General features: G+C 34.6%; 1 protein-coding gene across 3 annotated transcripts in view; it reads right to left on the bottom strand.

The window, feature by feature from the left end:
- The window catches only part of EYA4 (EYA transcriptional coactivator and phosphatase 4), a 193,775-nt gene that overhangs the window by 99,206 nt on the left and 67,446 nt on the right, over positions 1 to 27,123 (bottom strand). For all 3 annotated transcript variants that reach the window (XM_004673863.1, XM_004673864.1, XM_004673862.2), the window contains exon 2: positions 9,480 to 9,529. In XM_004673863.1, coding sequence (XP_004673920.1) covers positions 9,480 to 9,529 — 50 coding nt within the window. The remainder of the gene's footprint in view (positions 1 to 9,479; positions 9,530 to 27,123) is intronic.

The raw sequence follows: 27,123 nt of genomic DNA, 5'->3' as shown, positions 1-27,123 counted from the left end.
TCATTTCCCAAACTCTAAAAGACAGGCGGCCAGTTTGTTGATTGCTGATTTTATTTTTTAGATGTGTTCAAGTACTGGTTATAAAAAGAAGAAACCTAAACTTAGACACTCATTTTGGCAGGATTATCTTCAGAAAGATACATCGTTTTAATCACACGATTAAGTACATTTACCAAACAAATGGATTCACCAAAGAAAATGGACAGAGCAATTTATATCTGGGTTAGTATTTGAGGGAAGACTGAGCCCGCTGAACAGTAACTAGTCCACTTCAGGATGGTTAGAAAGGTCAAAAATCAGTAGAAAAGCTTATAAGAAGAACTGAATGTCTCTTACTTTGAAGTCTAGTTGTCTCTCCACTTAAAGCTCTCCCAATCAATATCTACCTTACATATTGTAGTTTGTAGAAGTCTATCTACAATGAAATCAATTCTCCACACTTATGAAAGTGTGCATATAATCACTGATTTACATCTAACTAGGAAAGCTTGGGTTGTATAAAATGAAGGATTTGGAAAAGGACTGTTGGATAAAACAGGTAGGAGAAGAGGTAGGAAACAGAGGAATCTTGATGGGTTATCTGTTCAGCATACTTTTCTTGGGAGATCTTCTCATCCCTTATTCCTATGTTCCCAAAGTGGTTTCTGAAAACCACTCTGGTGCTATTTCATTTCCCAGAAACTTGAGAATGAAATGAGAATGGAAGGGGAAGAGAGATAAACTATTTACCATTCTACTATAATGGTAAAAATTATAAAATTAAGAGCGATGTCACTTAGGCATATTTCTTCCTATTTTGGGTTCTTGAGAAAAAAATAAGAATGATGAGCCAGTTTTCACCAAGGGAGACAAAGACACTGAAGGAGTTAAATAGTGAGGACACAGGCAGACAAGAGATGAACAGGAAGGCTGTCTGTCTCTCCCAGCCCTTACAGAATTCAGTAAACCCTCTCTTCTCAATTTCCCTAAATTATTAAAAACAAAAACCTAAACTCTCCTTTATTTCAACTGGCTCACATGGTAGTGGCAGCTTATAAGAATCCTAATTAAAACTAGGGAACCCAAAACAGCCACAATCTGTCTCTCATCTACTATTTCTTCACATGAATCTTTTTTCTTTTTTTATCTAACTGTGGCTTCGTTTTCTCCCATCTTTTTAAATATTATCTATTCTTTGACATTAGCTAAAACCCTTCCTGCCCATTCTGGCCACAGTGCTCAGGACAAAAGCTGTGTTCTTGTGGTATTATTATTCTACATCTTCCTAGTGAAATAAGCTGCCTTGTAGAAGTATTAGAATAAATAATGACATAGAACAGATGCTCTCAAGTATTCAAATAGTACAAAAACATCCTATTCTAAGGGCTATGTAGGAACAGGAAGGGAAAGCATGGGAACAGGAAAAGAGAAGTGTGAAAATTATTCATTCACTTACTATTTTTTTCCCCTAGGGACTCATGTTAGAGACTCTTTTAATGTGGACCTAAAGGAATACTATGAAATGGTACTCAATAAACATTTAATATACCAGAATAAGGGCAACAGGATAGCAGATAACAGGTAGCATGGTAATTGCTGATTTCTTTTAAACAGCAAATAGGTGCAAACAGAATAGGTCCTTATTTTTATGTCTTGTTCACAATTCTATTTATAAAGTCATTTGCTCAATCTGTGTAGAGTGTGAGCATATAATAGTCTGATCAGTGAACATGTGACAAAAGCTGAAATTTTCATAATGTCAATGGGAAGGAATAGGATAGAGATTCAAAACACAGCAGATATTAAATTTCAGAGGTAGGTCAACCAATGGAATTATCACCGGAGAGAGAAGATACGAATGGATGAGATAAGGGATGAAGGATCAACAGTAATTATTTTTTATGTGGAGTTAGGGATGGCTGAAAGAAATCCTCAGTAAAATTATGTTAGCGACTTGTGACTACAAGACACATTCCAGGAAAAATGGCAAGCTGGCTTTTTGTGTTGGAAGTTACCTTCATTTACTAAGATTTAAAGAGCAGTCTCAAAAGTTAGATTATGGTACTATCGTGGTGGATGTAGTAACACACATCTGAAGGGATATGAATCTATATCTCTAACTTATGCACCAATGTTACCTCGTTAAAAAAATGTTATGAAAAAAATCTAAAAGAGATAAAAACAATAGTAAAAGAAGCTTTTTACTCAGGTAGGTGTTAGGAACCTGCTGTATGCTAGACTCTGTGCCAAACAATAATGAAGCAGATATGAATCTAACTTAGTGGTGCTTGAGGTAGGCATTACCTGGCAGAAAAGTGCTGGGAGACCACTGGGCAGTGGTGCTGGCCCAGCTGATTAGCCTGGAAAGGCTTCCAGGAGGAAGAAGCACTTATCAGAGATCTTAGCAGAATGACATAAGGGAGCATGGGTGTGGTGGTGGAGGGAGACAGAAGGGGAGGTATACAGAGGGAGGGGAGGAGTGTGGAATAGTTATTTGCGAGTAGAGACCTTCTCATAAAGGAAAGCTGATTAAGACTGACACTAAGTAATAGGAAGTCGCCAGAACACACGAGGCCTCATGGGTCATGTCCAGAGTTGTGAACAGGGATTACATACTGTCAACAAATATGAAAGGAAAGCAAAAAGAAAACCTGGGATCTGAAACAGAGAGGCAGGACTAAGCAGCACTTGGGCATGTGAATGAAGAGTAGCTAAATGCTCTTTGGGCGCAGCCTGTTCTGCCTTCATGGATTTTGGGATTGTTTTTCTTCAGTTGTAGTCACCTAATAAAGCAATGTGTTATGACTATAAAGTATAAGGGCCTTTCACATGTGTTATTTTACTCCCTTTATTCATTTAATATTGGAGGGAGACAAGTATAGAGATAATACTAAGCAATGTTGGTCAACAGAGATACATAGCCTGGAATTCCAAATGAGCTATAGGTTGAGTTGATCAGGGATGTGTGTGTGTGTGTGTGTGTGTGTGTGTATACACACACACATATATACACACACACACACATATGTTGTAAACCAATGTTATTGAAAATATGTTATGGAAAAATAATCTAAGAGGGATAAAAATAATAGTAAGATAAGCTTATTTTCTAAATGCTTTTATCATATATATGTAAATATATATGTATAGGGAAGGGTTAATCAGGGTTAATATATATCTATAATATATATATAATATCTGTGAATGTTTTAGAGGTATAGGCTCATATCTCTTCAAATGTGTTTTATCACACCACACCCACCACCAAATACCATAACATAAGTTTTGAGACGCTTTATAAATCTGCACTTATCACTAATGCTAGGAACTTAGCAGATACCTTAGATACTTCTCTGAGGACATAATTCACTATGCTCCTATGGCCAAAAAGAATAAGAAACCTTAGGTATTAAGGTTACAACTAGCAGCAAAAAAAAATCCATCTTTTAGTCTTGTTCAGAACCCCAGCTATTGCCACATCTGCAAAAACCTATCAAAACACATCAGAAAAAGCAAAAACAACTTAGAAAATCTTATCAAAATAATTTAGTCAAAATAATGAAGAGACTAGAGAGGCATTCACTGGAGGCCAAGTTTTGAGATGAGATAAAACACTGTGAAAATTGGGAAGAAAAAGAACAATCTATAATATTACTCAGATTAAATAATTTTATGTGGGGATTTTAATAATTTTATATTATTACCTAATAATATACTAATTCAACAAATTGTTATATAATCCCATGAACCATACAGTTTTCAGGGCAGTTCTCTTCAAATTTCTGAATGTGAGAATTACATCCCATGGTTAGAATTTCTATATATTCACAAATCATCTATCATGTTCAGAAGAAGTGTATGTTATAACTTGAAATAGTGTATTAAACTAGAAGGAATTACTTATCAGTATGAATTGCGATAGTAATTTTCTGTGTTCATTAGTTCAGAAAGGATTATGTGCTACTAATATACTAAATCAACAAACTGTTATATAATCCCATGAACCATACAGCTAAATTGTATTATTGGAAAATCTAAGTTTATTGGCACTACATTAATTAATTTTCACATGTGAGGTCAAACAATCCTGGTAGTGATGATTTCCGATGATTTTTGGGGACATCATATAGGGCTACATGGACCTGTCATTTTACAGAGTGAAATACTAAGTGCACTCACAGAGGGACCCTGAACTTTCACTGCTATAAAAGTACAGCTTTTAACTTTTTTTTTTTTTTAAAGATTTATTTATTTGTGCATACAGAACTGGGGTACAGGCCAGAGGCTCAGGAGTGGTGAGAGGCTTCACCAGAGACAGAGAGGGGAACACAACAGGCAGATCGACGAAGTACACTGCTGAGGGGAGCAGCGGGTGGGTCAGGAGAGGTCTGCCACACCATGTGGTCACCTCCGGGGCAGGCGGGAATCGAACTCATGCGGAAGCGGCTTTAGATTCTCAGTGCTGTGCTTTAACCCGCTGCGCCACCAGGGAGGGCCACAGCTTTTAACTTTTTTAAAGATTTATTTATTTATGCATACAGAACTGGAGTACAGGTCAGACATTCAGGGGCAGTGAGAGGATTCACCAGAGACAGAGTGAGGAGCAGAACATGCAGATTGAACAAGTACACTGCTGAGGAGAGCAGTGCTCAAGACAGGAGAGATCTGCTGAGCCATGTGGGTCAGCTCCCTGGCTGGAATCAAGCTCCTGCTGAAGAGGCTGTGGCTAGTTTTGCTTCTTAGTGCTGTGTTTTAACCCACTCCACCAGTAGAGAGGGCCCCCAGCTTTTAACTTTTTGAAAGGAAATTGTATTCTGGTATTTTAGACTTCTGGAAGAACTGCAGTAATTATTTTATATAGCCATGTACAAATTAATACTTTAAATATAAGACTGCTAAATCATAATTATCTACATAAGATGGATTAGTTGCATTTTTAAGCTCTGACACATAGATACTGAATAAATAAATTTTTGATGTTCACTGAAATATTAGATATTAAATTCAAATTTATTTAAGTCTTCTTTAAAAGCTGGAGAATGAGTGCTTTTTTTTTCTCTTGCTTATTGTAAAGTTAGTATAGACTAAAGCAAGAGGACACAAAAAGACCTTTGCTGATTTCAGGCAATTGTTAAATTCTTGGAAAACCCAATTTCTTCAACCTATAAATTAGGGAAACAATTACTCTCACCATTAACTCATCCTCACCTCTACAAGGAAAAACTAGCATCTTGGTTTAACATGTATAATAAGTACTCCCTATATTGCAATATGTTCCTTACTGAATTCTACTAGTAGTATGGGAGCAAAAATGAGAAGAGGGGATAGTAAAACTATCCCCTAACTGGCCTAATTTTTACAAGTCACATCATAGTTCAATTTCACCAACATTTTTGCATCCATTCATTCAGTAATCAATAGAACAAATATAAAACAAAAGTTGAGCCCTGTTCTTGATATATTTTTGATGAAAATGGTGTACTAGTTCGTGGCCCAAAAAGGGGAAAGTAGAGAAACAGTAACAGAAGATCACCGATCACCAAAACAATAACTTGGATATTATAGGGAGTATTTCAATATTAGGCATGTTAAGGTATTTTGCAAGAGTGCAATAAAAAAATGTCCTCATCTCACATCAAAAATGAAAAGGCTGAAAACAAAATGGCTAAAAAACATGAGACTCACAGAAACTATTTATGTTGACTTCACTTGCCCAGAAGCTATTATATTAAAATTTAACAAGAACCATATATTTTATGGTGATGACTCAAACAAGTCACAAATCTACACAAATAAATTCCCCATGAATACAGAAAAATAATCCATATAAATAACATGTTAGTTCATTTTCAAATGGCCTAGTAAGAGACTCAATTTTAGGGTGAGATAAAGCATAAGAAAAAAGATGAATTTTAGTTTTTTCATGTACCCATTTTATGGTTAACATTAGTGTTAACAACAAAGGCCAGCAATACTATATTCTGGATATGGTTAGCATATTCTGGATATTGTTAGCCTATTCTGGATATGGTTATAGCAATACAGAGTAAAGTTAAAAAAATTACATTTAAGGAATGTCAGTTTTTCTGTGAAGCACATTATATCCCTGACTTCAAGTTCAGCAGTTTCATGAATTAAGAAAATGCTGTTCCGAAGGTCTGACCCTCAGTGTATACACATAATGCTACTTCTAAGAAGACATTTTTATCTTACTCAGATTGCATAGGTTTGTAAATTCTTTTCCCAATCTACCAGTCACATCTGCAGTCCTCATGTTTCTTTCCAAATGAGGAATTAAGGCCAAGCAAGACAAAGAATTTGCTGATACACATATGTCACTCCAAGAATTTCCCTGACAAAGTCTCCACACCCAATTTAATTATTTCCCTACTGTAAAAACACTTTCCATCTGCATTTATTATAATATTTTCAAATCCAAAACCAACACACCATAAAGCTGGCTAAATAAATGAATGATATAAGCTTTAGCTCAAGTGAGGCAGCATTTTATAAGGTAGTAGGTCTCCAGTTCCCATGCATTTTATGCTGATACAGTATTTACAGAATTTCATTTGGAGCTCAGTTCTTTATTTTAGATTTGTTTAGAATGGAAATTCCTAGCTCCAGGTCTTAAATTTGATTCTGAATCCATTCCTTTCCCCACACCCCCTTCTTTCCCCTTCTCTCTCTCTCTCATACACACACATACACACACACACACACACACACAGGAGAGTACATCAGAGCATCAGAGTGGGGAGTGAAAGGGAGGTAGCTGAAATGTGGAAGAAGACCATCAAGGGAGAAAGAGAGAGAATATAAGAACATCTCTGGTTCTCAGTGAACAAAAAGAAAGCACCCATAAAAATACATGCTAAAGAAATACTGCTCAGTGACCATAACAAAGGCATTTTGGTAGTGATAGGATATGTGTGTGTGTGTGTGTGTGCGCTCTGGAGAAACTGAATCTTACTACATGTGCATGACAAATACTATTTTTGGCATTCATTGATCATTGACTATTCAGTAAGTTATTGTATGTGTTTTGTAGAATGTTCTTTAGCATTTTTCATTATCTTCTTGGTGTTCCAGCATTGCATTTACTGTTAGTTTTTGCACCGCTGTCCTAGTGGTATCCTGCCTAGTATCCAACAGTCACCACACCTTTCTGTTACTGATGCTACTAGGGTTTGGAGACTGTTCTCGGACTAGAAATTGGAAAAGGAGACCAGCTACTATCAAAAGATCAGGCAACAATTGAACCAATTAAGCAATCTAGTCAGCCTGGAGGTATTTCAATATCAGATGTTATTAAATAAGATTGCTTTGTTGATTTTTTATATCACAAAGCTTTAGCGTCTGTAAGAAATTGATTTGCCTAATTTTACCTGTTTATATTACAGATTAGGCAACTTTTAGAAGCAGCTAATCCCAAGCAACCAACTGCTGATTTCCAAGAAGTCCCAACGTATGTACCATATGATTCTGAAAGATTTAAAAATAAACACTGTTCACTTTAAAAACCAAACTAAAATTTAAGACAATATGGGCTGGGATATGCTAAGTAAAAAAGCATGATCTAGGTTTAAAAACGCTGAACTCTGAAATCATTGTTTCTTCTCTAATTTATGAATTGTAGACACTGAATCAGTGTGTGTGTTATAATTTGCTTAAAATTTATTTAAGCATAACTATCTGATAAAAAATAAAGAGTGGCTTTGGGGTGAAAACTATATAAAAAATGGTCATGATAAGAATAATTGTACATTGCCCTGTTTTTTCTACCAACCCTCAAAACCAGTTACTTACAAAAACTTATTGCTTTCTTAAGTAACAAGTCATAGGTAAATCACCAAAAATGATTAGAAAGGAAATAACCATAAGGAATAAAGGTTGGGCATTTTCTTCTTTTCATGCATCTCAGAATTATCTGCTTTGTAAGAAACATTTCATGGTTTATCCATTTCCTAATGCCTCAGTTAGCTAAAACTATTTGATTCTATTTTGATATTTAATTATCAAGACAAAGATCAAATGTCAAAAATTTTCTTTTATATTATGTACACTTGATGATCAAAAAGAAAAGACCATGTATAATCATTTTAATATAACATGTATGATTTAATTATAGGACCAGAAGCTATATAAAACAAAGGTAAATCTATTCAAACTGAAAATGGGCCATACATAATTCATACTTGCTTTCTCAAAGGAATATATGTTGGTCATTAACACTTTACCTACATTTGTATTGTTTTATTGTACCAAGAAAACTACAAAATATGTCAGATACTGGAGCAAGTACATCAAATAAACTATGACTCACCTCACCTTTAAACAAAAATCTTAGTATGAGAGATTAAATTGTATATTAATATATAGAGAGAGCATTGATTACTATAGTGTCATTTATACTACTTTCACTTAGTCATTGAAAATTAAAAGCTAGTCCTTTTTTTTGTTACTTCATAGTCAGGAAAACCAAACAAATAACAAGACCTAGAAAATTGTCTGTAGAACTAAGGTTTCAGAGGAGGTGCGGAGGGGTTGCGTGGAGTGTCCAGTGAACTACGGCAGGGGACTGTGTGTGCCTTGTTGGGAGGTGACAAAGAACTGATCGGATCCAGCTCTGAAGCATATAAAGTGCTGTAAACCAAAGCTGTTTCAGTTAAAAAATAATCAAGTCCTTGTTATAAAAACAAAGAAAATGAGGGCCCTCCCTGGTGGTGTAGCGGGTTAAAGCACAGCACTGAGAAGCTAGAGCCACTTCAGCATGAGTTCGATCCCCGCCTGCCCCAGAGGTGACCACATGGCGTGGCAGACCTCTCCTGACCTGCCCGCTGCTCCTCTCAGCAGTGTACTTCGTGGATCTGCCTGTACTGCTCCCCACTCTGTCTCTGGTGAAGCCTCTAGCCGCCCCTGAGCCTCTGGCCTATACCCAGTTCTGTATGCATAAATAAACAAATCTTTAAAAAAGAAAAGAAAAGAAAAGAAAATGCATAGACAGGCTTGAGCCTCTAATCCAACAACAAACAACTAAATGGTAAATTCCTGTATGCAATGGCTACCCCATTTCAACTCATATCTACAGACTCTAATATCACCAAAAAGAGAATACGAAGCTTATTTTTATTTTTCCAATTTTGTAAACAAATATTTGACAGTTATCCCATTTTGAGCAAAATTTCTGGTGTGAAAATACTGTAACAAAAGGAAAAAAAGTAAAATGAAGGCACATTTAAGATATCTATGTTAGAATATATTTTAAATATATAGTTCTACTATATTTTTCTAAAGTTGGCTTTAACCCATGTCCTTTATATTATATTAGTAGAATGATAAATGGCTCCATAACCAGGATAATAGATCATTTCCATACAAATAAGTTCTAAAGGAAATTCAATATTTCAAATCATAGTTGTATCTGGAGAATAACATTTTACTAGTTCTCCAATTTCACACTATTTCTTAGCAGAGTCTTCATGTCTATTTTACTGTACCTGGAATTCTGAGGTTCTGAAACATCTGATTCTGTACACGTTTTCTTTACCTATAAGAAAAGAGTACCAATTATTTTCATGAAAATACAACTTCCTCACTCAGGTTCACATACTTGTTAAACTTAACTCACCAAGACCTCTATAAAATAACCCTCACATTTTACAGCAGCAGCGTGCAGTACTAAATAGCTATTTCATTATTATCCCATGAACAGCTGCCAAAGGCACTTCCCTAAACTCCATTAGTATGTAAAATGTTCAGCTAAAATAGCTTGGGACTAGCTTAACTCAGAACAAAGAAACCAAAGAACCAGGTTTCCCACATAGGAACTAGAAAGCCATACTGTTCTCAATTCACTACAAAATGTTTTTCCAATTGATACCGCTTCTGTCTCCTACTAAAGTGCACAATAATAAACACCAGATTCTGGGGCAAAGCACAGTGTTAGCTAAAACATTCATATATTAATTTTCATTTTTTTCAATCCAGTCGCTGTATGTTTTATATATTTCTCAGCATATCAATTAAGCCTCCTCCTTACTCTCAGACTTCTCACATACATTTGCAGTATATTTTGCAGACTATATTTCAACTTTGTGGTTTTTAACCTACAAAAGGTAAAGAATGAAAATAACTTTTACTTTTAGTACATGCTAGCCATTTCTAGACAAAGGCATACAATATGTTCTCTAGAATAAAACAAATAATGGCATTTTGCAATATAGCTTCAAGTACACATAATTATGCCTGATTATTTTGGCTTTGAAAATATATTACATGCAAAGTAGACTCAATTTCAAAAACCCTTTGGTATATAAAATATGAATAATACACATTTACAAATCCACTATCATATACTCTGGGTGTTTATATTGTTAAGGCCTATGAAACCTATGGAATCCAACTGCTAATATGTAATCTGGAAATGAAAAATATTCCTACTGAATATACATCCTGGATACAACTCTCTCTGGGTGTGACCTGACATAAGATGGTATCACTTTAAAGGATGGCATCACTTTAAGGGTACATTTTAAATTTCAATGCATAACATTGTCTTTCTATCTCACAGAGTACTTCCTCCTCTGAGGGGGAAAAAAAAACGCTTTTAAAAAGAAACAAACCCTACACTTTCAAAAACACGTATATTTTACTTTCAATTCCAAGTCTACAAATGTTTGTAATCTGAAAAATCAATTATTTGCTTGATTAACTCTACTCTTTTGTATCCTGTGTATACATTCATACAATATGAAAATGAAATGATTAATAGTGATTGTCAGGCATGTTCTATTATGAAGCTCATCTTCCCCCTTGACATGGAACTCAGCACCCTGATAAGGAGAGAAAAGACACTGTTTTAAAGAATAAAGAAAAAAGAAAAAAGGGGGAAAAAGAAAACTTTCCTTAAAATATAAACATAAATCCCACTACAAGATCCACCCTAATTTCATTAAATTTTTTATGAAAAATAAGATATAAAAGGGAAGAATATCAAAATAAACTTTCTTCCATTGATTTATCCCTATGATTCATCACATAAAGCTATGTACAGTTCCCAATGAATGCATTGAAATTGTCTCATCTCAAAAAGTGAGCATCTTTTTTTTTTTTTCAACACTATGATAAAATGACACGAATATAACCCAAAGTAAAAGTCAGAAACAGAAAAACTTCTTGTGGTCTAAAAAATAATTTTTCTTTTAACAGTCATGTCTTTACAAAATATCTTTCTCTGATTTCCCAGAAAGTCCTGTTTATTGCAATTCCTGTTTATATACTCAAAATCATAATTGTAATGACAGAGAACACATCTATTGATCACTTACTGCTTAGCCCCAAAGTCCCAGACTCTTAGCTAATATTTAATAAGCAAATGATGAAAGAATGTAGTAGATATTCCTTTAGATATTATAAGTTATGCCTCATTCCAAGTTATTATTTTTAGGGGCTTCCTTATTTGGTCAAAAGAGGGAAGAAGAATATTTAGGATACCATAACTACTAAGGTGACATCTGCACAGTGACTTACATGGTCAGAGGACAAAATACCCTCCCTCAAGGGAAGATGGGGACAGTAACTAAGGAAGTGACTTCTTGTAACTGCATGTAAAGGAAACAAGGCCTCAGTAACTAAATTTGAAGTACAGTAGGTATTTCAACATCTTAGAATTTGCCTGAGGAAACATAATATAAAATCTTTGTAATTGGTAAGGAACTGGCAAGGATTTAATTTTTGGCCACTGAAGACCATTGAAGGATTTTAAGGAACAGACTAGACAGAAATGACATGGGAGACAGCGTGGAAGGCAGACAAGTTAAGACCTGAAACATAGATAAAGACCTACTGCAACAGGAAATAAAATAGCAGACACAGCATTGGCTTTGTACATCACTGCGTATCCAGCATCGAGTAAATGTCCCTTGCTAGGGTTTGAATATTCGCATCCCACAAATCCTAGGTTTCACCCAACACCCAAAGATTAGGTAATGAGATCATTGTGAGGTGCTTTGGCTATGAAGGTGGAGCATTTATGAATGTAATGAATGCTTTATAAAAGAGACCTCCCAGAGCCCCATAGCCTTTTCTTTCACATGAGGACACAGCAAGAAAGATGTGGCTTCCAGGAAGTAGGCTCTCATCCAACAAGATCATGCTGGTGCCTTGATCTTGACTTTCTTACCTCCAGAGCAGTAGAAAACAAATTTTTGCTGATTATGAGCTATCATATCCACAATATTTTGACACAGCAGCTGGAATAAACTAAAACTCTCTCCAAACACTAATTTATTGAGTGAACAATTCAAATTATTGGTAAAAAGATAATGAAGACCTGAGTAAAGACAAAAGTTGTTAGGAGAAAGCTGAGCAGATGTTTTTGACCGACATTTCAGAGCAGTGACATAATATTGTAACTGACTAAAGCAAAGCATAAAGTCTGTCTTTAAAAAGAATTTTAGAAATACTGAAGACCAAAAAAAGTCATTTTTAGAATGCTTCAAAGCCCATCTTATTTCCAAATTGATGGAGATAAGTGAATTATTAAGAAACAAATATTTATAGCGTCTATATCTTGGAATTAAATGCCAAGTGGAAACTTTCACCTAAATTTTAACATTTGAGAGATCAACAACATTTCATTATATGAAGACTGCTGAAATGTATACACAATTGAAGAAATAATATTCCTACAAAATATTAGAACCTCCTGTTTTCAATGATTACCAATTTAGTTTTGAATACGTTTTGAATATAGCTGAAACATGCAGACCAAGAAATGAGCCAGAATTTCATGCCCATATTTTAAATTAGAATCCTAGCTTTTGTAAAACACACAAGGAGTAGGCAAAAAATGCCGAGAGGGAAAAGATGAATAGTGTTAAATATATTTAATTGGCTGCAATAATGTGAATTTTAACCCTCCTTAATGTTATGAAAGTACATGCAAAATTAAAACAACATGAAAAAGAATTAAAGTTTAGAAAAATAACAGAGTGCACACAATTGTAAAATAACTAATATTTTGAATGAATAAATGAAGATAGCTAAAATTTTTGAGTGTTTATTCTATGCCAGTCAAAATGCTTAAAGCACTTTTCCCCCAATTCCTACTACCATCCCCCAAAATTAAACTGCAAGCAGTATATTAAATTTCAAATCCAGATCTATGAGGGAATTTTAATCACATGTTAAAAGTTTAAAATTCACAAGCATAAATTAAAAAATTAAAAAGTCTCAAATGAAAATTTAAAAAATATTTAAAAGGTTCAATTAAGTCATCATATGATCATTTAATCTATAAGATAGATAGGATGCTTGAAGTGTCTCTTTACAAATGAGGAAACTAAGGCTCAAAGCCTTGTCTAATGATCCACAACTAGTGAAAGCGGGCTTCGATTAGTGCTGAATGCTACACACACTGCCTTTTCTTCTTCTCTATGCTGGGTCAGCCTGTTTTTTTGTTTGTTTGTTTGTTTTAGGTTGTTTTGAAACAATGGAGAGTTGAAGGTAACACTCCATGGAAAATTTTTCAAAAAAACTACTAATTACTTCTTATGATACATTAACCACTGACCAAATTAAACAAATTTGACTACTGAAGTCACAAGTTTACTAAGCACTAGTAACATATAAACTTGATATAATCAAAATGAAAAATTTTGATGAAATCCCTCAGCTTCTACCACCAACAACTAGAAAAACTCAATATGAAAATCAGACCTGTTTTTTGTCTTATATGTCCACATCTGCTCCTTCATCAATGTTTTTCTTGAGCATCTCTGTGCACAGAGGTAAACTATACCTGAGCTGGTCCAACAGGGTTGCCACTACACACACGAGACTAGAGCTTGAAAGACGACTATCCTAATCTGTAATGTGCTATAAGAGTATGAGGCACATGGGACTTGAAAGACTCAGTGTGACAAAATATAAATTATCTCAATTTTATATACTAAGAAAAATAAAATTTAGGTAAATGGGTCAAAATAAGCCTGCTTCTTTTTTTTTTTTAATTTTTAAAGCAGCTACTAGATTTAAAATATGTATGTGTTTTGTTTGATATTTCTGTCAAAATTACCTAGGCCAACAAAAACTTGCCCACATGAGTCATACATTCTAGTGGAGAAAACACACAATAAATGAGTAAACAGGTAAATGAAGAAAAACTGTTGGCAGTGGAAAAGGTCAAGATGAAAATAAAGTAGAATAAATGGGCAGAGAAGATTGGCAAACACTACTACATTAGTTAGACAACTATTTAAAAACTGCTAATCTTATTTCATGGTATTTATTCTTCAGGTTTTGTAGGCTGTACAAACACGAATAATATAAACTGTATTTCTGTAAAGCCTGTGATTTGATATTAAAAATAATGGATACTTTTAATATTTAGGAAATACATGTAAAATAAAATTTCATCAGTGTTATATATAAGTATATGTATATTTAAGTATAAAATCCTTTTGCATTTTTCATATTTTCAAGTAACTAGGTACTTTAAGAAGCTTACAATATTTTAAGGAAAAGAAGATTTAACTTAAAATTTGTAAAGAAGCTTTCCTTAGCCTACCCACCATCTATTTGAAATACAGTACACAATTATCCCAGTTATTTTCTATTTAATTTTTCTGAATATAACTCCTGAAACGTTAAAGGTAATAAAAATCTAAAGAAAGGAATAATTAATAACACATTTAAAATACAATGCAACCTAATTTGTTTTGAAATAAACTTTAAGGAGCTTTAGGAAATTCTACACAGTGATAGTAAAAGAACAATTCCTCAACTATAAATCCAAGATGAAACTTCTGAAATGAAATTTTGCTGATGCAGTAAATAATTTGTTATATTTTTATGGGTGGCATGTAAGACAAAATCTATTTCTTTGCTGAACTGTGTAGGAAATATAATGTGAATTAGATTTGAATGCATTAAGTAAAATGATGGCTAAAAAGGCTGATAGAAAGATAATTTTTTTTTCTCAAAGGGCATATTACATTGCTATTACATACAAAATTCTTTGAAAATAAAGAGTGATACAGAATTACTATCAGCATCAATAATTTAGACTTACTAGTTTTGGTTATATTTCAAATGTCCCTATGAATGTGACCAAGTAGTATGTTTACATAAATATTGGAATGCATCATTGTTTTAGAATCAAATATTAGTGCATACTTTATAAAATTTACTTGACTCAGTTGGATAAAATTATTATAAATAGTTGCCCCTCTTTTCTTAAAGCCTTTAAATCTATCATTTCTTACTCATGCTTCTCTCCCTATAATACCAATTATCAATTTCCAAAAGGACAAGCTACCCTTTCATTACTATAAAAGTGGGAGAACCGTACTGCCTAACTGGAATTCCGCATTTCAAAGAAAATTATCCAATATATTTGTTAATTTTTGTATACACTGAGCAAATACAAAGATACAACTGAATATTCCATTTTTAAACTGTGACAAAACAACATCTGCATTAAGAAGAATAAGAGTAGGTAGTTAAGAAATAAAAATTCACAACCAAAATCCTGAAGTAGAAATTATTTTACCTCTCCAGGATTGGCCTGTCATTGGCAAGATCTAACTTGATTTCTGAACTTTAATGCACAGGCCTTTCAGGACCTAGATTTTGGGGAAGGAGGCTGTACAAAATCACACACTGGGGAGGAATTATGTTTTAAATGTACGATCCTATAGGCTATAACTCTTCATTAACTACAACTGTCACAAGAGCTTTGGAATGATTTGAGAGTTCATTGCAAGGTTGGAGATATATAAAAAAGCAACTTAGTAACAATGACTCAGGGAAACAAAGCATAATTATGTACAGTGTGTATATATGTATATATATATATAAAATCAAATATCAGCTCACATAAGCTTAAAGCACATTTTCTCCTTAATGATGCCATAGTTTTTTGTTATCTGCAATAAATTCCACATATATTGTATGACATATTAAGGAAAATTCCAAATGCTGTCTAATGGTATGCTTTTTCATTATTACCCATCAGGGACTAAATCACAGGTAACACAGTACTTAAAATGCCACAGAAGGAACCATAAGAAGTCTTAACATATCATATTACAGCTCATACAAAGTTTTTTCCACCACTATAGTAGGAAAAGAGATTAGATTGATCAATGGTGGTACCCTGTATAAATAGGAAAATAAGTGTTAAAGGAATTTTTTTTCTCACAAATATACACTCTAAACACCTAAGACAGGTTCTCATATATCTCATCACATTTCTACCCTTTGCTCACAAGTTTCTTTGCATTCTTGGGTGTTACCAAACAGATATTTGAACTTTTTACATTTGTTTTAGAACAAAAAAATAGCAAAATGGAATAGTTAATGCTAAAGAATTTGTACATAATGAGTATAATGCTAATTTGGAAGAATTTATTGCATTTCAATTCAAATTGCTAAGTGAACAGTATATTTTCTCACTACATCAGGGAAGAATAATTCTATTCCAGCATTTAATAACAAAATCTTTAGCCTTGCATTTCCTTCCTTTCAAGTGAAGATTTATGAATTCACACAAGTAATGTTTAAAAATAAGCTTAACAAATTTTCCCCTAGTCCCTTAATAGAGTAATCTTGCTAATGTTTTTGGCAATGCCTTCTATATCATACTGGTGTTTTCCCCCCTTTTCAAGATATTGGAATGTTTGGCCACAAGTTGAAGAAAAACTTCCCATTTATCATGACCTGCCAAGCCTAACTGGCCCCCAGACAATGCAACCTTCTACCACTCAAGAAATTTAGCTCATCTTAGCTCTGAAACTTCAAAAGAATTTAGCCACAGGCATCATCATCAGCTATCATATCTTTTAAAGTATAAATATTAATCATTGTGTAAAACACTATAATGTGACTGTTAGTTGATTATGAAGTAGAACTCTTGAATTTGAACAATTATTATGCAGATAATCTGGCTTAGCAGTCTAATAAATGCTGCATTGATATACAATAATTTTATTCAAAGTTCTGTTGAAACTCTCAGGTTGGAATCCCTATATATAATTTTAAGAGGTATTTTCAGAGAATACAGAAAAAGTTTTCTAATATGTCCAACAGTGTTGCAGTAATTCTTAAGGAAAATTAAGAATTTTGAGCTGCAAAATCAAACTGAAGGCTAGAATATAAACAATAGTATATTTTAGGCAATTTTTTAATTGAACAGCATGTATCTGTATTTATCTGTAGATTACTTTGTATGTGATTTAAATATTCATGGCACGCATGAATATAAATATGTAAAGAAGTATATTTTTAAATTTTGTAAAATTAAAATTACTGATATTCCATTAAAATAGCAACTTTACTAAAGACCAATTTAACCAATTTATTTTAAAGGCAAACTATATATGAGAAAAACATATTGCAACATGTTATATTTTAATCATATATTTCTACAATATTTTAGCAATATTTTGAGTTTTAAAACCTGTTTTAAAGTAACTTTATATTAAATCCATATTGTTATAAAACATGCCTATATATCACCTTTCCTCAGGTTCTAATCCAAAATTTTAATTCTTCATTAGCACAGTTAATATAACACAGATTGTGGCATAACTTATCACTAAAGAAAACAAGTAATTAGCTTCTTACTGAATAGATTTTCTATCAAATTATAATAACACTAGAATTACTTCTGGCTAAAGCAGTAAGACAAAACAGTCCTATGAGAAATATATTTCATACATACAAATATGTTGTAAGGAAAAATAGTCCGGTAACTGTGGATCTTCGTGGGAGACCTAATCAGTACGTTGAAAGCCTTTTAAAATATAGAAGCTAATTCTGTGTCTACGAAAGTGAAATTTACATAGGTAATTTCACAATCTTGTTAATATGTGTCTGTTATACAGAAAACAGTGTCTTCTGCAGTCTCAATATAAAATGGATCTACACTGTAGGAAAATTCAAGGGGTAAAGCGTGAAAGAATTGTAGATTAGGTCTATCTGTAGTGAACGTCTCATTCTAGGTAAACCTAATAAATAATTGAAATATACTTACGATTTTTTCCTCTTTGACCTCAATTAAAATGGCTTTCTGAGAGCTGGTTCTAAGGACAATTTATCCTGGTTTCCTCAATACACACTTATGAAGTCATCTGGCTTTTGTATTTCTTTAACAGCTGCATTACCTTCAAAATTGGCTTGCACTGTTTCCCTAAAGCAAAAAGTGAGACTATCCCTGACACATCACCATACCACCACCTACCTTCTGAGGGGGTTATGAGCTCAAAAAATCAGATCATACAATTTTGAAAGTATGTTCTAAAAACAGTATATATAAAGAATCTAAAAGAAAGAGAAAAATCAAATACAAAAACTCTCCCTTCTTCCTAAGGAACTATAATATAGCATTATAAAGTTATTTACATTTTTTGCCATATTTGATATGTAATATTGTAGTTGTCAAGGGAATTCTGGTTAAAATCCAAACATGTAAAATACAAAATGACGTAGTACAACATCATTATTCAATTACACAGGATTGCAGAAAATAGTAACTGCAACTATGAAAAGGAGCAGGAAACTGGAGCGCTGACTGATGCTCTGTAGACCCTGGAAACCGAGCTGGAAAACTTATTGGCTGTGATAATTCATCCTCCCTTTCTTCAAACAGGTTGCCTAAACAATCTAACTGGCAGTAAATCAGTTTTCGTAGATACTTGGAATTAAAGACTTTTCCTCCTCCAAATTGTGTTTTTTTCTCTCTCTCTCATACACACACACACACACACACACACACACAGAGTACTAACAGAACAAAGCTTTCATCAGTTGTTTTGAATGAAAAAAAATCTTTAAGATACTGTAACTACTGTGAGAGTTCAGCTGTGTTCTAGTCCCCCTATGCAGCAAAAAGAGCAGCTCACGCTCTCCTTAAGATTCAAAGATACAAAAAACACACTAGAAGAATTAAACAGAAGCATATCAGTGTTTTAAATCAAGCACATGCTCAAGTGTACTTTCAAATGAAGGTAAAAAAACTAAACATGGGATTTTTTTTAAAAGTTCAAATAAAATTTTGATCTATTGTGTTTTCAGGGGGAAAAAAAAACCTTCATATGCAGTGGGAAATTATTTCTTCCCTTAAAAACAGAAAAAGATTTGTCATTGAGTTAATTAAATTCCAAATTTAAAAAAAAAAAAACACAAATCAGTACAAAATTTCAAACAAAAAAAATCCAGAAAATAATAAAACCTTTCACTTAAATAACTGTATTAATTTTTACAATTCTACAGCATGTACATTTGGGGCGAAAATACTCAAAGACATTATTAAGGTTTCTAAAGAAATATAATCTATTTATTATCAATTATTATATTACCCACATTTCTCTAAACATGAACATAATGTAAATATAGTAGTTTAATTTTATGCAGTAAAGACATTGTATTTAAGAGCTGATTGAGGATTTTATCGATATTGAACAATTTGCTATTTTTATATATATATTTCTCCTAGCATCTTTGAGGTGAAACTGAGAAACATCCAAACAAAATACTTATTCCAACTAACATTTTCCTGAGATGAACTGCCTATTTTTAAACATACACTCTTAACACATAACCTCATAATGATAATGCTTCAATCAAAAGCTAAATGCAACTTACCTCACTCAAAGTCCAAAAATCTGAAACTGATTCCAGTTTTATTTGAAAGTAGCTTTTGTGTGTGAGTGTGTGAAGTTCAACAGCCAATAAATTCCAGTCTCCGGTGTCAGTAGAATGAGAGCTGCTTCAAGGATTACAGAATGCTCGAGAGGTTTCCAGTCTCTAACCAACATCCAGGTAGCCTTAAAAACACCTTGCTCTGGTGTGAACTGCCGCTCCAGAAGCAGTGCAGTTATTTAGGTTAACTAGGAGGAGGGCTGGAGAAGAAACACTCTGGGCTCTGACCAGTGGCTTTCCACGCCCTTCTGTTTATAGTAAGGGAAGCTGCTGTCAGAGGTCACCCTGTCAACAGCTCTGGTCTCTCAGAGGAATCGAATGTGGTGCACCTACCCTGCGTCCTGGGCTGTCAACCTGCTGTCGCGGTGACACATTCACAACCCACTGGTGTAGTTACTCACAGAGTTAAATCCCTGCCTGGGCAGTCGAAATACAAATTTTACTATAATCATTTTAAAGCAAAACATTTCTGTACAAGAAATACTTGGAGGCAAGTTATCAATACGAACTTAAAGTTTCCAACAAACATTTTATACCTTTTCTTAGTTTTTTGGTTTGTTTGTTTCAATGAAGCAAAAGGCATGGGAGATTTCACTTTCATTATTGCATCTTCCCACCAAATGCACAATTTTCTTCCTTGCCTAAGTGCACATGTGCCAACAAATTGTGAAAACAATTCATTTTTAATATATATTTTAGTGGCAATAAAGCAAAGGTGAATGCAATTAGAAAGATGCCCATATAGAGGTTATCAATTCCTGTTAAATGCTTTCTAAAATAAAGACTTTTGTGTTTGCCAAAAATATGTTAAGATTTAATGAAAGAGAAAGGAATCAAGAGAAGCTAAAATCAGGAGATAAAAACAATGTAAATTACTCTGTTATTAAGATTCCTTTTCTATTTTCCTACTGGTTAATAAAAAAAGAATTATTTTTCTTCAGAAAAACAACATTATACAACTTTTCCCATTCATGCCTTTTAAAAACATGTCTCAGATCTCAAAAGAGAGACTAAGTTCATTTGATGAAAGCCTCATACAATATTCCAGTTTTGCATTTCCAGGCAGTAAGGGAATGACTGCCTCCAATTCGTCTCCATAACTCTCGGATGATTTCTTTTTTCATTATTCTTGATCTTTACAGTCTTTTTCATTATTCTTGATCTTTACAGTCTGACTGTAAATGATACAGAGACAACGTGTTTAAAACACAGACCTGCAGTCCAGGACATAATACTTCATTCTGAGTAATTTGTAGCATAAGTGTTTCTTGATGTCGTTTTCATTTTCAAGGGAGGAAATGAGTGAAAAGCTATTACCTATTTCAGGTTTGGGCAGCAAGCACTAGAGAAACCCCAGTGGCCTTAGGAACTGAAGACGGCGCTGTCTCCCCATAGTAACAACAGCTGTTGCTGCTGCGACTGAGAAACTGGAGAAGCAAGAACATTCCACCTGCAACGTGTGTTCAGCCTCAGGTTGAAGCAACTACAATACTTCCATGACAGAGGGCTGCTGGTCTCTCTAAAATGTGTTGAGTTCTTTTAGAGAGTCCATTTGACAGATTTGGCTCTTTATGCCTAGTATGTTTAATCAGGATCACTATAAGTAGATTGTTTTTGCAGCCAAAGCCGTTCAAGTGGTTAAAGCTTCTTGAGTACTGTGGTATAAATTCAAGTTTTTAAGTTCCACAGAATATGCTTCTGAAATGGCTAATTTCTTAAGGGATTATAGGTTACTCAATATTTTCTAAATTCTTAAGAGCTCAAGAAACATGCACTGAAGCAAAAATCTATGTCTGTTCCTGTTACAATAGAGACCCAATGAAGCATACCTAAAACTCTGAGGAGGACAAAGTAAGTTCCTCATGAATTAAGAAAGTTGGCTGGATGTGGTTTTCTTTCTCAATCTTAGGTGGGTGGGAAGGGGGGAGAACAATGAGCAAAGCGTCTTGGAAAGATTTGTAAACAAAGGAAACAAACACGACAACAAAAACTATTTGTATTCTCAACTCTTCCACAGTAAAAATGACTACATATTTTCTGATGAGAAATGTAATCTTTTTCAGTTTACATCAGGCCATTGAAGTCTTCCTAGAGTTAGGAACATAATGCCAATGTCTTTGCTTTTATTTGGTTTTTATTAAGGAGGCAAATTACACTGATGACTTTTTAATAATGATTTATAAACAGAGATTGCTGGGATGCCTGTCTAGCCTAGTCCCACCAACTAATTACAAGGAATAAATCAATAAGCCATTTTCTGTAAGCATCCATTTTCCCACTTCTGAAAGGAAGATTTCACCTCAGAATGTTTTCTCAGATTTATTTTCTCCAATCTGAACCACATATATCTTTGAAGACTCCACCAAACAAATGTGTTTCATTCAACAATAATTATTTTCATTACACAAGCTTAAATTCAGGCATATACTTGTCAATCAATGCAGTTAATTATTATGTGATAGCCTGTAGATATAAATGAGTTAAATAAATGACCCCAAATCAAATGAACTAGATGTTTTAAAAATCATTCCTTTTATGATGGGAAAATACTGAGTTTCTCATATAAGTTAAAAAAAAAAAAAAGGCACTTTGACCTCTACAGATCTGTTCCACTCACCTTTCAGGGATTAAGACAATCAATGAGGGCCTACCACACATTTTAATAGAGGTGAAGCTATTATGAGCTGCCAAGAGTTGAAATAGGACAGTAGTGAATTGCAGTGTTGATGCTACTTTGTTATTGAATGTATGAATATCCTTCCAAGTAATATACATAATGAGATTAAGTTTTGTTAATCATGACAACACTTAGGCTTGGTAGAAATCGCGGCACTTATTTTTTAATTGTTTACTGCAGTTTCACGGGGTCTTTCATATCCCCTTTGGTAGGTCCCTCTCTGTAAACTGTTAGCACAGCTAAGTGCTTCTGTTCTCCCTAGTCTAGATTTCTTACCCCCTCAATGGCATCCATTTTTTTTTTCACAATTGTTAGTATTTATTGTTGACCTCAAATAAATGCAATTAGTTATTATAACAACAAACAGGGTTAATTTGAAAATAAAACAACAGAGGCAGATTGAGGACTGTTCATGGTGAGACCCACAGGCACTTCCCCAAATTGAAGACTAAAAATCTCCCTTAAAAAACTCCATAAGACCTCCCCCTTAGTTCCACCAAAGGGGAAACATTTCTCACAGGAGATGCGAGGCATGTTGGATCCTGTACGTTGTTGACTCACATATGTGAGGGCACTTTCTTTTGAGCCTCCTGACCTCATGTAAGTAGGATTCTATTAATTTTTAACTGTCAATCACCCCACTTCTCTAATGTTATCAAACCCCTCCAGGTTCTTATACAGCATTTCTTGTCACTGCCATTACTGGCTAGTTAATTACACAGCGACTCTGTGAAAGAATCTAAGGAAATATATTAGAAATAGAGAAAGTAGAACAAAAGAAACCAAAAGTACAATTATACAATTCTGAAAAACCATAGCAAAGGAAGATAAAAATAATTTATATTTTTGTATGTACAATCTTCTCTGAAATTGTTAGCTTGAAAAAGAACATATGGAATCAAAACCAAAGGTACCACAAGTCTAACAGCTGTATTAGCTAGATCACTGATGTGGGATCTATACTAGAATATGGCATCTAAAACTAAGAGTTTATTTTTAAATAAACATTTTTAGAAAATCGTGTCAATGACATTGTATAACAAACACCAGCTAAAATCAGCAACAAATAATTTATCTTAAACCTTCCTAGTTGGAAATAGAGATAACAGTCTACAGAGTTTATAAATAAAGAGTCAGTTACCTCAGTGACCACAGACTGCTTCATTTTGAATAGAACTCCACATGTCTGATCAATAAGTTTTAAACTTGCACACATCTTATGATAACCCTAACTTCTTAACAATAAATCTTAACAAGTACAATTTTGAGAATGGCCTCAGAGTTTCTGGAAAGAAAGTCATTTTTACATTGTTGGGGACCCCAAAATGGGAACATTTGTTGGGGATGTATAGCTGATGTTGTTGTTAGCATGGCCATACCTTAAGATTCCCAGATCAGCTCCAATAACTGCATCTAGTTTTATTTTGGAGACAAGTCAGTTCATTTTTGTCCATATATCTAACAACCAGTGATAATTGTTTGCCCTAAGAATAAATGAATGATAATTAAAATGATGGAAATGTTCACAGGAATTTTGCATAGGAGATGAGGGATGGGGACCATCACCTGCTGTTGCTGATAAAATAATAAGATTAATGAAACAGTATAATTATGTCAGAGTTGTCTGGAAGGAGGACAACAGAGTCAATTTAAGATATTTCAAACAGTATGGAAGAGTGATAGGAGGCATTTTCCTTCGAGGAAGACTATGAGATCTAAAAAAAAAAATTAATAATGGACCCTCCCTAGAGGTGTGACGGGTTAAAGTGTAGACCTGCAAGCTAGCCACAGCTGCTTCAGTGATAGTTCGATTCCCACCCTGGAGGTGATCCATGTGGAACAGCAGACCTCTCCTGACCCACCCTCTTGCTCCCCTCAGCAGTGTACTGCCTTTTCTGCTCCCCATACTGTCTCTGGTGAATCCTCTAACCACCCCTGCACCTCTTGCCTGTAGCCCAGTTCTGTATGCATAAGTAAATAAATCTTTAAAAAAAAATCAATAGTATCCTTCCAACCACTGTACCTCCCATGTGTAATGTCTTCCATTCACAAATTGCTCTCCCTCTATTATAGTAAACTTATTTTTCAGGATCCACTGACTACAGTTCAGTTTTCCCCAGTCATTCCTGAGGAACACACAGATGTTTCATCCAGAAAGATCAACAACAAGAGGACCAAGGCCATTTTTGTGAAATTAATAAAACTGATACATGCCCTATCGTGATCCAGGAGATCCACTGTAGGAGAACTCTGCGAGTGGTTTACTTGAAAAATTCTCAATCCCTGACCCTTTTGACCAGGCTGCCACCTCAAGGGTCTATCGACCGGACTCATCTAGGTTGGTTGTTAAGGGGGAAAAAAAGTGTCTCCACATGTCTAATAACAATCAGGCTGATAAGCCAAAAATTCAAAATATAAAATTCAATATAGCCCTTGGCCCCTTTAACCTGATCATAACCCAGAACATAGCCAGAGGAGATGAGACCACATGGAACAGTTATACTTGGTGTCCAAGGTGTCTCTCTAATGTTTGTGGACCAGAAGGAAGTCAAGGAGGTCGATTTGTAAACCTTTCTGAGTTGGTTTTTAAATAGGCCATGGCAAACTCAACAATATGAAGTATTTATGAATGAAAGGGTCACTGAATACCATCACAATCAGCCCTGGCTGCTGCGACAGAACGTACAACACAGACTTATATGAATTAATTTTAAAGGTCACAATGGGTTAGTGTGGCTGGAGTGGGCTAACTGGAATGGACCAACAAACCCATAATCTAAAAAAGTGTCACCAGTTCACTGGTTAGCCTAAGAGGTGTGCAATGTGCTCATCTGTACAGAATGAGTAGCAGTAAGTGTGTCTTTCATCACTAAGACACACAGCTCAACTGCTAGCAGGAAGCACCAGCCTGTCAATCCAGTCATCTTTCTATCAGGAACAAAGAGTATTTTACTTCCTGCCCATCTCATATGGTCGGGTGCTACCTGTCCAGTACAGTAATAAATCGAGGCAGCAATGTTAGCAACCTGAACCAGCATCTTGATTCCACTTGGTTCTTATCAGAGAATCGACCTTTACCACAAGTGTCTTCATGAACAATCCTGACAGCTTAACCATTTCCACAGCTTGTGGCCCCCAAGAGGAGGATGTTTTAAATCTCCTGTTTGGTAGTTTTTTAAGTGGCAGACCAAACAACTAGGTCACTGGCAACACTCCCAGTGACACTGAATATACAACAAGATTCTTGAGAACTGCTATGAGAACTGTCCTGAATTTTGCACATTGACTAGGGATAGTATCTGTTTTACTGCACCACTGATAGTGAACTAAACAGTCACAGCAGCTAAGCGAGTTCCATTAGATTACATTTAACTAATCCGTCACCAAACTAGGACCAAGCAATTTAAGGGAAACTTCCTATGGATCGGGGTAATGTTCTCCCCAGAAAGAGAACTGACACATTTCCATGTGAAGCTAAAGTGCTGCTAGTGTCAGGCTGGCTGCATTTCTGGAAATATCATTTATACTTCACAGTAAAGGATTTGGGGGCCCTTCTTACCTTGTTCACTGAGTATGAGATGACCCACTCCAAAGTGGGAATTCCAGACTGAAGACATACAAGGCCTCCATGGACAAACATTCAATGTAACTCAAAAGAAGTGTAGCTTGCATCCACATTGGGATGCAATGAATCCATACCCTAAGTGATACCTCTAGGTAGACTATAGATTGCCTCCTTTCACCAGTTTCCAATAAATGGGAAAAAAAGTAGTGAAAAAGTAGGTTTGGAGTTATACAAAATATACCATTTCCCTATCTGAAGTTCTTCCAATCAAGAAAATCCTTTCTATGTTTTACAAACAGCCACAATATAATTATGTAAAATTGAATAATTGGCCTAGAAGATCTATTAACTTCCTTCCCCTACTGCAAACCCCATTCAAGCCACCTTTAGCTAATTCAGGCTCCCAACCCTTCCTTGGGAATGGTTAGAGAATTGGGAGAGTTTCCACCCCAATCCAAAAAATTTCTCTTCCTTAAAGAAACTGAGACTGAGTTGAAAAGAGAAGGGAAAGGTATAGTGACATAAAAGGAGAGATGTACTCAGTTTTGTTAGTGAAGAGTTTTGACTGGGAACTGGGTTGTGGTGCAATCAAATGAATTCCTACCTTTGTCAGTCCATGTAGTGCTCCGTGGGAGCAAGTTCATCATCACTGACACTATTTCAGTTTGGGAACACCTAGTCTTAGCAACCATAGTTACTTTGGCTATTCCTACGCTCTTAGCTCTCTTTGATTCAACTTGCACAGACAGTGGTTGTTTAAGGATTCAGTTTTAATAGAAGAAATTTACTGACCAATGATTATAATGTCTTTAAAGTTTTAACCCTACTTACACATAAGAATTATGAGAGTTTCCAAGATAAAGGAAATGGTCATAAGAATTTATCTATGTTTCTCTGGCTCAATTTTCCCAGAGATCATCTTTATCAGCTAAGATCAGGCACATTCAGAGTGGCACTGATGTAGATCAGTAGATCATCTATATTAACATCCAGAGCTCAACTACATCAATACCTCATCTCTCTTTTTCTTTTGGATTTTTTTTTTTATTTCAAGGCCAAAGTACCCAACACAAAAGCTCAGTCACTGCAAGAATGTTAAGACTCTTCACTGTTCTTTTCTAAAGTATCTAATTTTGGCATGGCTGAATACAGGAGAAGCTAAGCTGTAGAACAGACCAACCATCACTATTCTTCC

This window comes from Condylura cristata, unplaced genomic scaffold (genome assembly GCF_000260355.1).
Source record: "Condylura cristata isolate star-nosed mole 26May11 unplaced genomic scaffold, ConCri1.0 scaffold00001, whole genome shotgun sequence".
In the NCBI taxonomy this organism is placed as follows: Eukaryota; Metazoa; Chordata; class Mammalia; order Eulipotyphla; family Talpidae; genus Condylura; species Condylura cristata.
Note: the sequence above shows the minus strand (reverse complement) of the source record. Positions and strands in the feature narration are given on the sequence as shown.